The sequence below is a fragment of the Puma concolor genome, chromosome D2, assembly GCF_028749965.1.
Source record: "Puma concolor isolate L17-30 chromosome D2, mPumCon1.1.hap2, whole genome shotgun sequence".
Lineage (NCBI taxonomy): Eukaryota > Metazoa > Chordata > Mammalia > Carnivora > Felidae > Puma > Puma concolor.
In genome coordinates this window covers 34,385,819-34,400,006 of record NC_141677.1, presented here as the reverse complement: position 1 = coordinate 34,400,006, position 14,188 = coordinate 34,385,819, and the positions used below count along the sequence as shown (strand labels likewise).

Below are 14,188 nucleotides of genomic sequence, written 5' to 3'. Positions count from 1 at the left end.
TTATATGTATAAACCACATCTTTTTAATCATTCATCTGTGGACAATCAGGTTGTTTCCACATCTTCACTAACGTGAATAATGCTGCAGTGAACACGGGAGTGCAGATACCTCTTTAAGATCCTGATTTCATTTCCTTTGGTTATATACCCAAAAGTGGGATTGCTGGATCATACAGTATTCTACATCAGTCAAAGGGTACCAAAATTCCAATTGTAAGATGAGTAAATTCTGGGGATCTGTTGTATAGCATGGTGACTATAGTTAACAATATTATATTGTATACTTGAAATTTGCTGAGAAAGCAGACCTTAAGTGTTGTTACCACACGTGCACACACACACACACACACACACACACACACACACACACACGTAATTATGTGAGGTGATGGAGGTGCTAACTAATCCTATTGTGGTAATCATTTTGTAACATTAAAGTGTATCAATTCATTACACTGTACTCCTTAAACTTACAATGCTGTATGTCAATTTTATGCTAATAAGGCTGGAAAAGAAAGAGCAAATTTAAAGAACAACAAAAACTGAGTAAAATAAGCCTGTACCTCTGTTATCTTAAGGGGAACTTCTAGTCCAAAAATCAAGGAATAAAGAAGAAAAACATATTAGCTTGGCTAATATATAGCTAACAATCCCTGGTCTACGTGTTCAATTATTCCAATGTAATAACTGGCTTAGTAATGTCTTACTATTTAAAGGAAACTTTTCCCACTCTTGCTGTATTTACTGTACTTTTTCTAAACTAGTTCCATTTCAACTAGCTTGCACACAGAAAATAATCTGGCTTCTGAACAAACAAAATGCTACCAACTTGATTCACTTATTTCACTCAACATAGTATGACTATCTGAGTCAATGGAGGATACAAAATCACAGTCCTTCTGTCTGAGCATTAATAAAGAAGAGTTCAGACAACAGATTAGTCACTTCTGGTTGGCTGGGATTTAGAGAAATAAAGAACATTAAGAATAGGATCATTAAAGCCTTCACGGAAGAGCTGACCTTGATGATTTTGACATGGGGAAATAGGAGGTTAGGAAGAAAGAAAAAAGGCACCGTAGAGAAAGTAAACACTGAGATGGCAAAAAACAAGGCACAGTTCAGGAAACAGCAAAGGATTAGAGGGTGGAGGAAAAGTAGGTAACATGTTAAGAGAGAGGAAAACTTTAAAACAATTTTTTTAATGTTTATTTATTTTTGAGAGAGAGAGACAGAGTGTGAGCGGGGCAGGGGCAGAGAGAGAGAGAGAGAGAGAGAGAGAGAGAGAGAGAGAGAGAGAGACAGAATCTGAAGAAGTGCCAGGCTCTGAATTGTCAGCACAGAGCCCGACGCGGGGCTCAAAGTCACAAGCCGTGAGATCATAACCTAAGCCGAAGTCAGACGCTTAACCAACTGAGCCACCCAGGCGCCCCTAGAGGAAAACTTTTAAAGTAGATGTGGACCAGATTTTGGAGGCATTCAATGTTTAGGCTTTCACTGAGAATATTTTCTACATTAGACACAATTCTCAAAAGCAGAATTACAAAGAAGGGATGCCCTAGAAGGCTGGTGGAGAGGGTGGTAGTAATGGAAGGGACATTAACAACATCAGTAAGTAATAATAAAGATCAAGGGCAGAGACAGAAAAAGACATATATCAAATGCTATTTTAGAGGCCTATTTAGCATCAGTACTGTGCAGAGCCATATTGGGAGCCTGGGATAAAAAGAAAAATCAGTAATACTGACTGCTTTATTTAAATTTTTGATATTTTGTTCATCATGGGGTTTTGGCATTAACTTTGGTTTTTTAAAATAGTTCATTAAAGTATTATTTATCTTGATTACTGAGGGTTTTTTTGGGGGGGCACCCTCTTAAAATCTGCACCTGAGGCAAATATCATACTTTTGATTATTTAGATAATTTTTTTAACATTTATTCATTTTTGAGAAACAGAGAGAGGCAGAGCATGAGGCGGGCAGGAACAGAGAGAGAGGGAGATACAGAATCCGAAGCAGGCTCCAGACTCTGAGCTGTCAAAACAGCCTGACGTGGGGCTCAAACTCACGAACCATAAGATCATGACCTGAGCTGAAGTCAGACACTTAACCGACTAAGCCACCCAGGCATCCCTGTATATCACACTTTTTATATGGAAGCATATACGTGTCAGAAGTTCCTAAGGACTATTATAATACAATATAATTGACTTTCGCACTGCTTACCTTGAGCCAAAAAAAAAAAAAAAAAAAAAAAAAAAAGATTAATTAATTCATTCCTGTTATAAATGTTAAGAGGACAGGGAAGTCCATAATTTATTTTTAAAAAGATTCCCCTGTGATGTTATTAAAATAATATGACTTTTAGCCTGTTTGGAGGGAAGGAGCTTAAGTTACACAGAACATTCATTTATGTGAAACATTCATTTCTGTGAAGCATTTATATCCAATAATAAAGCATTCTGGTGTCTAGGTAGAATCTAAGTTTTCATCACTGTACTAGCCAGGTATTCAAGCATGAGACACTCAATGAGCTCTTCAACTGAAACAGAGTCTACCTGGATGTAAGACTTTTCAGTGTTCTTTGAATACTGTCTACTTCTCAAGGTCATCCAGGGAAGAATAAAGTTCTTTCCAAAAGCCCTCCCACATTTCTCTGATCTTATCAAGGTTACTTTTTACCTCTCTTTGGTGGTCGTACATGATATGTTAAGTCATTAATGACCAGCTTAAAGTCATCAAGGAGTAGGAGGTCTATTCCTGTTGAGGCAGCAACTCGAACACCATCTGTAAAAAAAATTTAAATGTGAAAATTTAAACTCGTCATATATCCCTAATTGTTTGACAATGATCAGGAAAAGGCAATCCTCAAAATCAATTTTAAAAATTATATCTTCTCTTTTAAATTCTAGTTCATTTTTGCCTCATCCCCAAATTCTATGCTAAACAAAGCTTATATTATCTGAGGCTTTTTGCTTTCATGATCTCAAGTCTATGAAGATTTAATAATACACTTTTCTGCCAAAACTTTATCAACAAGTAAAATAATTACATAGATCTATCAGTGTCAGTTGGAAATCTTGGGTCATGGGAGAGCGGCATGGATGTCATATATCTATCCATGATGGAAGTTGGTGGAGTAAAAAAAAACAAAAAAAACAATGCTTTCTAATGTATGGTACTTCTCAGTATAATTACTGATTCGTCACCAATAATTTGGTAGGGACAGATGTTAGCAAAGTACACCATACTGGTCTACTAGTTATATTATTAGATAAGATGAAAATTAAGTATATTTAAACTACTTACAGCATAGAAATGTGGCAAGTTGTTGACAACTGGTAAATCCAAGGGTAAATGGGTACTTCCAATATAGTCTTTTAAGCTTTATGTAGGTTTAAAATTTTTCAAAGAATGGGAAAAAATGTAAGGCACTTAAATAAATAGGACAGATGCATGTCAAATGGGAATTTTTTAGTGCCTTATTTTACATTCTTTTCCAATCACGTATGTCTTTATTTTACAAACTATGTGAAAGATGGAACAAGATCTAAAAAGAAGTCCTATTATTTCATATCTCCAGAGATGAGGGCTCAACCACTAGAAAAATTTATTTTATGCCTAAGGTAATGATAAAAGGTTTCAATAACATAAAATGTGATTGACTGCTCCTCTTTGCCCATGGCATTGTATGTGAGGTGCTTCTGAATGAGACTTTTCGTGTATATTCAGTTCCTAAAACTGAACAGTTATATTCTGAGAACTGAGACAGAAATCACAGTCTCTCCTGACATTTGCTAAGCAAAAAAATGTGTCCTAAAGTTAAGAGTATGGGATTCTTTTGCAGTGGTATATGTGTGTGTGTGTGTGTGTGTGTGTGTGTGTGTGTGTGTGTGTGTGTGTGTGTGTGTGTAGAGTATAGAAGCGTTCTGGATGAAATGACAGGTGGGTGAGAATTAATAATGAATGTGACTATACCTGGTGAGTAGATTGCAACTCTGTCAATTCCCCGATCCTCTTCTTGAAGTTGTCGTAAAAACACACCAACTGAGTCTGAAATAGGTTTGAGTGTGAACTGGCAACGTTCACGCCGGGATGGTAGCCTCACAGATATCACAGGTAACCCATTTTGATACACCACTGTCACATCTGAAATGAAAAAGATCCATAATCATACGATAATTAGATTTCATTATAAGTTAAAGCTACAATATTACTATTCTTACATAGGGTCTATTATTATTAACATGGTTTAAAATGTTTTCAAAGGTTTAAGAATATGCCCTTTAGCTTTAGTTGGAGGTTATTCTGGGAACTGGTTTATGGAAGATCAATCACCTAGATCACACAATTCACTGTTCAGAGAAAAGAAAGCATGCAAGGATTATCTTCTAAGTAGGTCAGGGAGAGGCTTTCCCAGGAATTTGAGGTAAAGATTTTGGTACTGGTAAATATAAACTCTAGTTCTACTGAGGAAGATTTTACTAAGTAGCCAGAGATTGCTGGGCCAGACTCCATAACCTTTAGGAGGTGGCTCTGAGGAGCCACAGCTTTCAAGAACCCCTGAAGAATAATATGTGAAAATACACTAATAAGTGAGACTCTTACTCAAGGAAAGTCACTTCATATTTATAGTATAATTATTATATCCAAGGTGTTTGATAAGTATTCTCTTACATATTATGAAGATATTATGATAGAAACAAAACAATTCTTTTTATGTTCTCTTAAACATTGTCCTGAGACTAGTTAGAAGCCACAACATAACTATTTGGGATTTTCTAACAAAAAGTTATTAAGGGAAACATTATCATAAGCTATAAAACTGAAAGAATTCCCATTTCCTTATCTTTTTCATGAATAGTCTTGATTTACTGAGTCTTAGTCACTAAAACAAAGGTCAGACTAACTCTTTTGAAATAATTTTCAAATGAAATTTATAAATAAATAAATTTTGAAACAGAATTTTTTACATAAGCAACCAAGCATTTAAAGGTAAGTTAGCACTAGCCTGTGAAGAAAAACAGGCTTTGGAGGCAAATCTGGGATGGAATCCTGGCTTTATAACTTTGGGCATGTTATGTAACTTCTCTGAGCCTTGCTTTCTTGATGTATAACATGGATTTAATTCCTAACTGATGGAATTGTTGTGAGGAATAAATAAAATAAACCATTTAAAACACTTAGCACACTGCTTGATAATGTTTATTAGCTTTTTTTTAAAGCTAATTCTATAATGTTGCTAAGGATTCATACCCCTCAATATTGAAGAGTTGAGAGGAAATGTTTTTAGGTTAATATTCTGGAGATGCCAAACGCATCACACTTGGCAATGTGGTAATTATTTACATCTTATTTCCTTGCCTATTCTAGCCACTTATAAGGCTTGCAGTATATACAATAGCATCACACTACATTCTTTCAGTACTTAAATTTTAAAAGTAACCCTGACTGAAACAGAGTTTGTAAATACCAAAATATACTTTTATTTTAAATGGACATTTGATGAGTTTTGGCACAATAATCAAGATAAAGAGCATTTTCATTACTTCCCCAAATTCCCCTATTCCCCATCCCAGTAAATCCTTAGGCAACCACTGATTCAATTTTTGTCACTACAGATTATATTTAGTTTTTCTGGAGTTTTATATTACTGGAATCATATAGTACAGACTCTTTTGTATCTGACTTCTCTCAGTATAGTGATTTTGAGATTAACCCACATTGTTGCATGCATTGGTAGTTTATTTTTATTGCTAATATTTCACTGTATGGATACACCATAGTTTATGCATTTTCCTGCTGATTGACATTTGGACTGCTTTCCAGCCTTTGGCCACTATGAGTAAAGTAGCCACTTTCAAGTCTTTGTGGAGATATATGTCTTTGTTCTATACCTTTTCTCATCCTTATAACCTATCTGTGTCTTCACATTTAAAGTGGGTTTTCTACAGACAGCATATAGTTGGGTCTTGCTGTTTTGTCTAATCTGACAATCTCAGCCTTTTAATTAAAGCATGTATATCATTTACATTTAATAAGTTATAAATGTATATAAATATACTTGTGTATAAGTCTTGCTACTTACTTTATTGACCCAAACTGTTCTTTCTTCTACTTTTTCTTTATTCTTGCTCTCTTTTAGATTAACTATTTTTTTTAATAAGGCACCCTTTTGTAAAAAATATTTACATATATTCTTTATTTTAAAGAGAGAGAGCACTAGCAGGGGAGAGGCGCAGAAGGGAAGAGAAAGAGAGAATCCCAAGCAGGCTCCTGGCTCAGCATGGAGACGGACTCAGGGCTCGATCCTAGGATGCTGGGATCATGACTTGAGCCAAAATTGAGTTGGATGCTCAATTGATAGAGCTACACAGGTGCCCCTAGATAAACTAATTTTTTAATGTTTATTTATTTTTGTGAGAGAGAGAAAGAGAGAGGGTGTGAATGGGGTAGGTGAAGGGAGAGGGGGACAGAGGATCTGAAGCAGGCTTTGTGCTGACAGCAGAGAGTCTGACACAGGGCTCAAACTCACGAACCATGAGATCATGACCTGAGCCAAAGTCGGATGCTTAATCGACTGAGCCACCGAGGTGCCCTAGGTTAACTATTTTTATGATCACATTTAATCTCTACTATTGACTAATTGACTATGTCTTTTTATGTTTCTAGGGGTTTCCCTACGGTAGGTGTTGACAAACTTTTTCTGTAAAAGGCTAGATATTAAATATTTTAGATTTTATGGACCATAAAGATCTCTGTTGCAACTACAGACTGCACTGTGGGGCAGAAGCAGCCACTGGCAGTAGATAAACAAATGAGCATGGCTGTGTTCCAATAAACTTTATTTATAAAAATATGCAGTAGCCTGGATTTGGACTATTAGGCTTCCTGAATCTTGCTAATGGGTTTACAATATACATCTTTAACCTATTACAGTTGACCTTTATGTAATACATCACTTTAGGTATAGTGTAGAGTATCTCAAGACCAATACACTTCCACTCCCTTTGCTTTGTGCTATTGTCCTCATATATTTTATTACTACATGCTATAAACCATACATCATTTTTACTTCAACAACTAACTACATTTTAAAGAAATCTTTTTATTTTTTATGAATATAATGTATTGTCAGATTGGCTTACATATAACACCCAGTGCTCACCCCAACAAGTGCCCTCCTCAATGCCCATCACCCATTTTCCCTCTCCCCCACATGCCCATCCACCCTTAGTTTGTTCTCTGTATTTAAGAGTCTCTTGTGCTTTGCCTCCCTCCCTCTTTGTTTGTATCTATCCCCCCCCCCAAAGAAATCTTAAAATGAGGAAATACTTTTCATATTTACACTTATAGTTACCCTCTGGTGTTCCTCATTTTGTATAGATCTAAATTTCTATTTAGCATCATTTTCCTTTTGCCTGAAAAGCTTCCTTAAACATTTCTTATTGGGCAGATGTATTGACAATATATTCTCCCAACTTTGATAAGTCTGAAAAAGCTTACTTAAAAAATTTTTTTTTATAATGTAAAAGAGTACCAAAGTTTATTGGTATGATTTCAGATTCTATACAGCAATCAACCTTAGGGAGCTATCACTAGTAAAATTTTGGTTAAAATCAAAGAAAAATATCTACAATTACTTGAAAAGGTCATTACTAACTTTTCCAACTACATGTCAATAATTGATAAGATTTTCTACACAGGAGTCTAACAAAATAACCTATTGAATGCAGAATCAGATACAAGAATCTACCTGACTTCTATTAAAACAAACATAAAAAAGATTTGCAAAAATAGAAAACAATCTGCCCTTCTCACTACTTTGTTTTAGAAAACACAATTATTTTTGATAAAATTGTCTTATTTATACTATGACAATTATCCACAGTAGATTTATTATTATTCTTTTTTATTTTTATTTTTTAAAAATGTACATCCAAATTAGTTAGCATATAGTGCAACAATGATTTCAGGAGTAGATTCCTTAGTGCCCCTTACCCATTTAGCCCATCCCCCCTCCCACACCCCCTCTGGTAACTCTCTGTTTGTTTTCCATACTTATGCGTCTCTTATGTTTTGTCCCCCTCCCTGTTTTTATATTATTTTTGTTTCCCTTCCCTTATGTTCATCTGTTTTGTCTCTTAAAGTCCTCATATGAGTGAAGTCATATGATTTTTCTCTTCCTCTCACTAATTCCACTTAGCAGAATACCCTCCAGTTCCATCCACATAGTTGCAAATGGCAACATTTCATATTTTTTGATTGCCGAGTAATACTCCATTGTGTATGTGTGTATGTGTGTGTGTATATACACACACACACATATATACACACACACACATATATACACACACACACATATACAGAAATATATATATATATATATATATATACACACACACACATACAGAAGATGTGGTACATGTATGTATATGTGTATGTATATGTATATGTACATACACATACACATATACATACATATGTATATATACAATCTTTTTGATTGCTGAGTAATATTCCATTGTGTATGTGTGTGCATGTATGTGTGTGTATAGATATATACACATATACAGAAATATATATATATATATATACACATACAGAAGATGTGGTGTGTATGTATGTATATGTGTATGTAAATATATATGTATACACATACATATACATAAAATAAACTTTTTCAGAGCCCAAATGTCCCTCAATGGATGAATGGATAAAGAAGATGTGGTGTATATGTATGTATGTATATGTGTATATATATGTATGTGTATACATATACAGTATATATGTGTATATACCACATCTTCTTTATCCATTCATCCATTGAGGGACATTTGGGCTCTGAAAAAGTTTATTTTACCTTCATTAAAAAGAAATGTTTATTTATTTTTGAGACAGAGCACAAGCAGGGGAAGGGCACAGACAGAGAGAGAGAGAGAGAGAGAGAGAGACAGAATCTGAAACAGGCTCCAGGCTCTGACCTGTCTGCACAGAGCCTGATGTGGGGCTTAAACCCACGAACCATGAGAGCATGATCTGAGCTGAAGTCGGACGCTCAACCAACTGAGCCATGCAGGCCTCCCAGCCTTGATTTTTGAAGAACACTTTGCTTTGTAAAAAATTCTAGGTAGACAGATTTCTTTTTCCTTTTAGCACTCTAAAGAACTTATGTCTTCTGCTTTGCATATACTATAAGTTAATGTATCCTATTATCTTTGTTTCTCTGTACATAAAATGTCTTTTGCCCAGTGGCTGCTCTTAATATTTTCTCTTTATCGTTGGTTTTCAACAGTTTGATTATAATTTTCCATTCTATGGTTTTGTAAGTATTCTGCTTGGGAGCTGCTAAATTTCTCACATCTGTGAGCTCATAGTTTTAATCAAATTTGGAAACTTTTTTGCCATTACTCAAATACTTTTTCTGGCTCTTACCCTTCTCCTTCTGGGATTCCTATAATTATACCTATATTAGACTATGCAATATAGTCTCACAGGGCACTGAGGATCCCTTCATATATTTCAGGGTTTTTTTTTTTCCTCCTTCATTTTGGATAGTTTTAACTGCTACACACTTCAGTGTCACTGATATTTTCTTCTATAGTGGCTAATCTGTTAATTTCATCTATATTGCTTTGCATCTCATTTTTTTTCATCTCTAGGAGTTACATCTGTTTACTTTTATATCTTCTATTCTTCCTCATATTATGCTTGCTTTCCTTTCCCTCCCTGAATATAATGATCACATTTATAATAACTTTTAAAATCCTTGTCTGTTAATTGCACCATCTCTGTCATTTCTAGATCTGTTTCTGTTGACGAATTTTTCTTGTTTTTTCCCCCTGCTTTTTCATTACCTAGTCATTTTTGATGAGGTTAGACATTGTTGACTTTTACATTACTGAGTGCTGGATTCTGTTGTATAGTTATTTGCATATTATATTGATCTTTTCAAGTCTTTTAGAAAGGTTCTTAGCACAGACCTAGAGATTCTTTTGTTATATGGCCAATTTGGCCCTACTTGTAAGGTATGTTCTTCTGAGAGTCTACAATGAATGTTCATATATTCAATGATGTCTCTTCCCTGGCTGGAGGGAAGTCAAATGATTTCTGGCCCTGTATGAGCACTAAGAAGTAGTCATTTTACAGTTTCTGGTAATTGTTATTGGAAGTTATTCTAGCCTGCTCTTGTCATTCAGAATTTAGAAAGCCTCATGTTGTGAGCTGAGGTGATATAGGGTCAATCCAACTTGTTTTTCTTCTCTCAGAGATCAGTCTTGTCCTTATTGTTCAATATCTAAAAACAATTCTTTTACATATTTTGTCCATTGTTCTAGTTGTTGACAGCAGGACAGCAATTCCCATAGCAGTTAATCCTTTGTGGATACATAATTTGAATTTTTACATAAAAATTTAAAAGACAAAAATCTCTACTTCTTTAATTCTTCAAAAGTGTAATCTATATTTCCTAAGGAAGAAGAGATCAAAAATAGTAATATGAACTTAGTACATATTAAGTACTATCTCAAGTTTTTAATGTCTAAAGATATTTGAAATTTTTCTTTCTCATTTCTACACTTGATCTTAGCCAAAAGGCCGAGAAGCGATGAAATTTTTCTTTCTCATTTCTAAAAGAATCCTTAGCAATCCAGTCTTTCTTTAAAGTCAGAGCCATTTACATGAGTATCTCTCTTCTTCTATAGGCCATAAAGATGATGGCATCATAAAATTTAGTGACTAACTTGTTTACCTGTTTCCCTCCCCTCCATCATCTTTTTCCTATAGTGAAAAACTATTCAGCCACAGATTTCAAGAAGCAGACAGAGTTAAATTTAAATAAAAGATGTGAATCTTAAACACAAAAGCGTGGAAGATTTCACTAAACATCAGTTTCACAGGTAAGTACTTAGGGGTTACTGTTTTAAAATAACTGAGATAAAGTCAACAGAGAAAATTAAGGTCTTTCTCAGTCACTTTAACTTTTTACACTAAAGATCATGAGGCCTTTCAAAGGAGTGAAATATGAAAGCTTTGAGAAACTCTGCACGAAATAGCACATTTCAGAACTGACAAACCTTCATTTTAATACTGCTTTTGAAATGTATTCCCAGGTCTTCTGCTTTCCCACACACTAGATTGTAATGTAAATGTCAGATCTCTCGGTTTGCAACCAAAGAACAATTGCCAAAGTTCCTCAAGTTTAACAATATGTAAAATAGTTGCTGGCGGTAGTAAAGTCACAATGGGTATTTACAAGCTAATGACAGTTGTCAGCTATTATTCTCTAGAGACAAATATTCTTTTTAAGTGTAAATTGCATCAGGTGGTTTGGTCGGGTTCATTTTTAATCTTTTGTTTTGATTCCATTTCAATATGAAAAGAAATAATCTCAGTATTTCTAGCACAGTGTACTTCAAAGAAACTCACGAATTATGGGTCAACCAATATGATTACTGAGAAACAGAACACAACAACAGATTTAGGCATAAAAACAAAAGGGCAAAGGATTTTCCAGATGAAAAAGAGAAGCGCAAGGACAACAGACATTTGGGGTTGAAGAAGGAATACATTAAAAAAAAAAAAAAAAAGGTCTTTGGGGCATCAGGTACAGAAAACGTTGCAAAGTATAAGTGCTTGTGCTTGTTTTTTAGCCAACTGGTAAGTAGGAAAGTTAAGTTCACAGTAGGAAATTTATTTGTTGTCAAAAATAATGGGTAAAATCTCATCCATAATAGATCATCTCATGCATGAACATGAATGTATATATCTTGAGGACTTCTGAAAGGGAACTGGTACAATAAGAAAACACATATAGGGTGTTTTCTGCAAAGATACTTAGAGCTGTACTTTATGTATGATAGATGATTCCAGTGGCTTATGATCTTGTCTGTTTATTTCTACCCCCTTTCTGTATTATTAGGAATCAAGAATGTGAACTATAAGCACAGACTTTTAGTGTTAGAAGAGACAGAGAAATCATACAGACTAATAATGAGGGAGCATAAGACAGGCTGAGGGTGAAACAAGCTAGCATCCACCCCTGCACCCCCACCTCTCCCCGCCCCATATGTGTGATATTCCTCAGGCACTGCCCAAGAACAAAGGAAAGGAAACTTGGTTAACTGATAGAGATCACAGTCATACAGGACATGGGTCTCCCACAAGTTTACAAATATCTTAGTAAATTAAAAAAAAAAAAAAAAAAAAAGGAAAAAAAAGGCAATCTAATCAATAGCCTAATCTCCAGAAACCTGTAGACTCAGTTTCCTAGAGACCCAACATCACCCCTCCATAGTGATATGGGGAACAAAGGCAGGAAGGAAATGGTAGTAAAATTAAATTTCCTTATGACTTGCAGCCCATTGAGAAATACCTGAGGTAAATACAGAGCACAACATTTCTACAGGAACCCCATACCGTCCTAATGTTAATGCCTTACTAGAAGAAAAACACCTTTAGCTTCACAATAGCAAGGCCTCAGGTATTGTTTAGCATATCAAAGTCCCTCTGGAGGCCTCCCTTTTGACTTTACCCCCCCAACTTCATAGTATATAACTAGTTACCCATCACAACCTCAGGGCACCTCTTTCTGAACAGGGGTCCTGTCCTAGTGCTTTAATAAAATCACCTTTTTGCACTAAAGACATCCTCAAGAATTCTTTCTTGGCTGTCGGCTCCAGACCACTCCCCCCATCACCCCAAAACTTCATTACTAATGTCCTTCTTTTGCAGCTAACAATAAAGTCTGGCAAGGTTAAGTGATATTCCTAAATTGATACAGTTCAACCCAATGCTAAGTGATTTTGGATCTCATCATTCGACTAAAAAGTCATTTTCTCCCAGGTCATGTATGATATTAGGTTGCTAAATTCAGTGGGAATTTTGGCCTTTAACTTGCTTGTTTTAGCAATATCTAATGATGTCAACCTGATGAGGGAGTGTGGGGCAAGCTGAGGGCAAAATACAGGCTGGCACCCACTCCCACCCCACCATGGTGGAATATGTGTGATACTCCTTCTTGGACACTCCTGGCTACCCAAGAACGAAGGAAAGGGGTTTAAGTGCTTGCCATGGTAATGTGGGAAACTAAGGCAAATGAAAAATTAAATTCCCTTACTGCCTACAGCCCATTGACAAGTCCTTGAAACCGGCAAAGTGACCTCCCTCTAGGAACTCAGCTGCCTCCATGAGGACACTTTGCTAGGGGCAAAAGAGAACCTTAGCTTAATATTATCACAACTTCCTGGATCCTGTAAGTATACTTCCTCTATCTCAACTGCCCCAAGAGATATGCTGCCAATCATACTCCAAGCTTATGGCCCCCTGATACACATCTGAAGGGTCTCATGACTGAGGTTTTACTGAACTGTAATAAATGGCATTTCTGTAGCAACAGCTAGCCCCTCAAGGTCCTGGAAACCTTGCTTCCAAAAATACATTAGAGACTCCTCCCAACCTGAGGGTATACAATGAGTTACCGTCATGACCCTAGTGCAGCTCTTCCTGCCCACAGGTCCTGTCCCCATGCTTTAATAAAATCACCTTTTTGTACCAAAGACGTCTTCAAGAATTCTTTCTTGGCTGTTGGCTCCGGACCTCATGAATCCCACCATCACCCCAAAACTTCATCAAACCTGCTCCTTCACTTTATAAAAAGCTTTCCTTTTGGTTTCTGTGATTCCATACTCTCCTGGTTGTTTGCAACTTTCTGTTTACACTTTCTCATTTTCCTTCATAGGCTCTTATTCTTGTATTCATCCCTTGAAAATTTCTACGTGCTTTGTCCTAGGTCTCTGTGCTTCTTAAACCACACACTCTCTAGGCAATCTTATGTCTTTCCCGACTGCCAGCTAACTTCTAAATGTTGATGATGTCCCAAACCTATATTCAACTGTCTGCTGGACGTGTGGATTTCCCATATGCACATCTCAAAGTAAAAATATCCTAAAATTGAATTAATCTTCCCTGAACCACCCACCTCTGACATTTTTCATCTCAGTCAGTAATAGCACCATTATTTAACTTTTGCCCAATCCAGAAAATTGTATGATATCCCTGACTACTTAGAACGAGAACATGACATCCCTCATATCTAATCAGTCACCATGTCCTTTCATTCTATTTTCTAAACAACTCTAATCCTTCCAATTCTCTGCATTACCACCATCTTCTTAGTCCAGGTCACCACCACC

General features: G+C 35.8%; 1 protein-coding gene and 1 pseudogene across 6 annotated transcripts in view; both read right to left on the bottom strand.

The window, feature by feature from the left end:
• MCU (mitochondrial calcium uniporter) overlaps positions 1-14,188 on the bottom strand; it is a 204,461-nt gene that overhangs the window by 20,015 nt on the left and 170,258 nt on the right. For all 6 annotated transcript variants that reach the window (XM_025917999.2, XM_086679954.1, XM_086679956.1 and 3 more), the window contains 2 exons: positions 3,975-4,145; positions 2,679-2,783 (listed from right to left, as the gene is read on the bottom strand). In XM_025917999.2, coding sequence (XP_025773784.1) covers positions 2,679-2,783; positions 3,975-4,145 — 276 coding nt within the window. The remainder of the gene's footprint in view (positions 1-2,678; positions 2,784-3,974; positions 4,146-14,188) is intronic.
• Positions 10,484-10,604, bottom strand: LOC112854917 (U2 spliceosomal RNA; annotated as a pseudogene).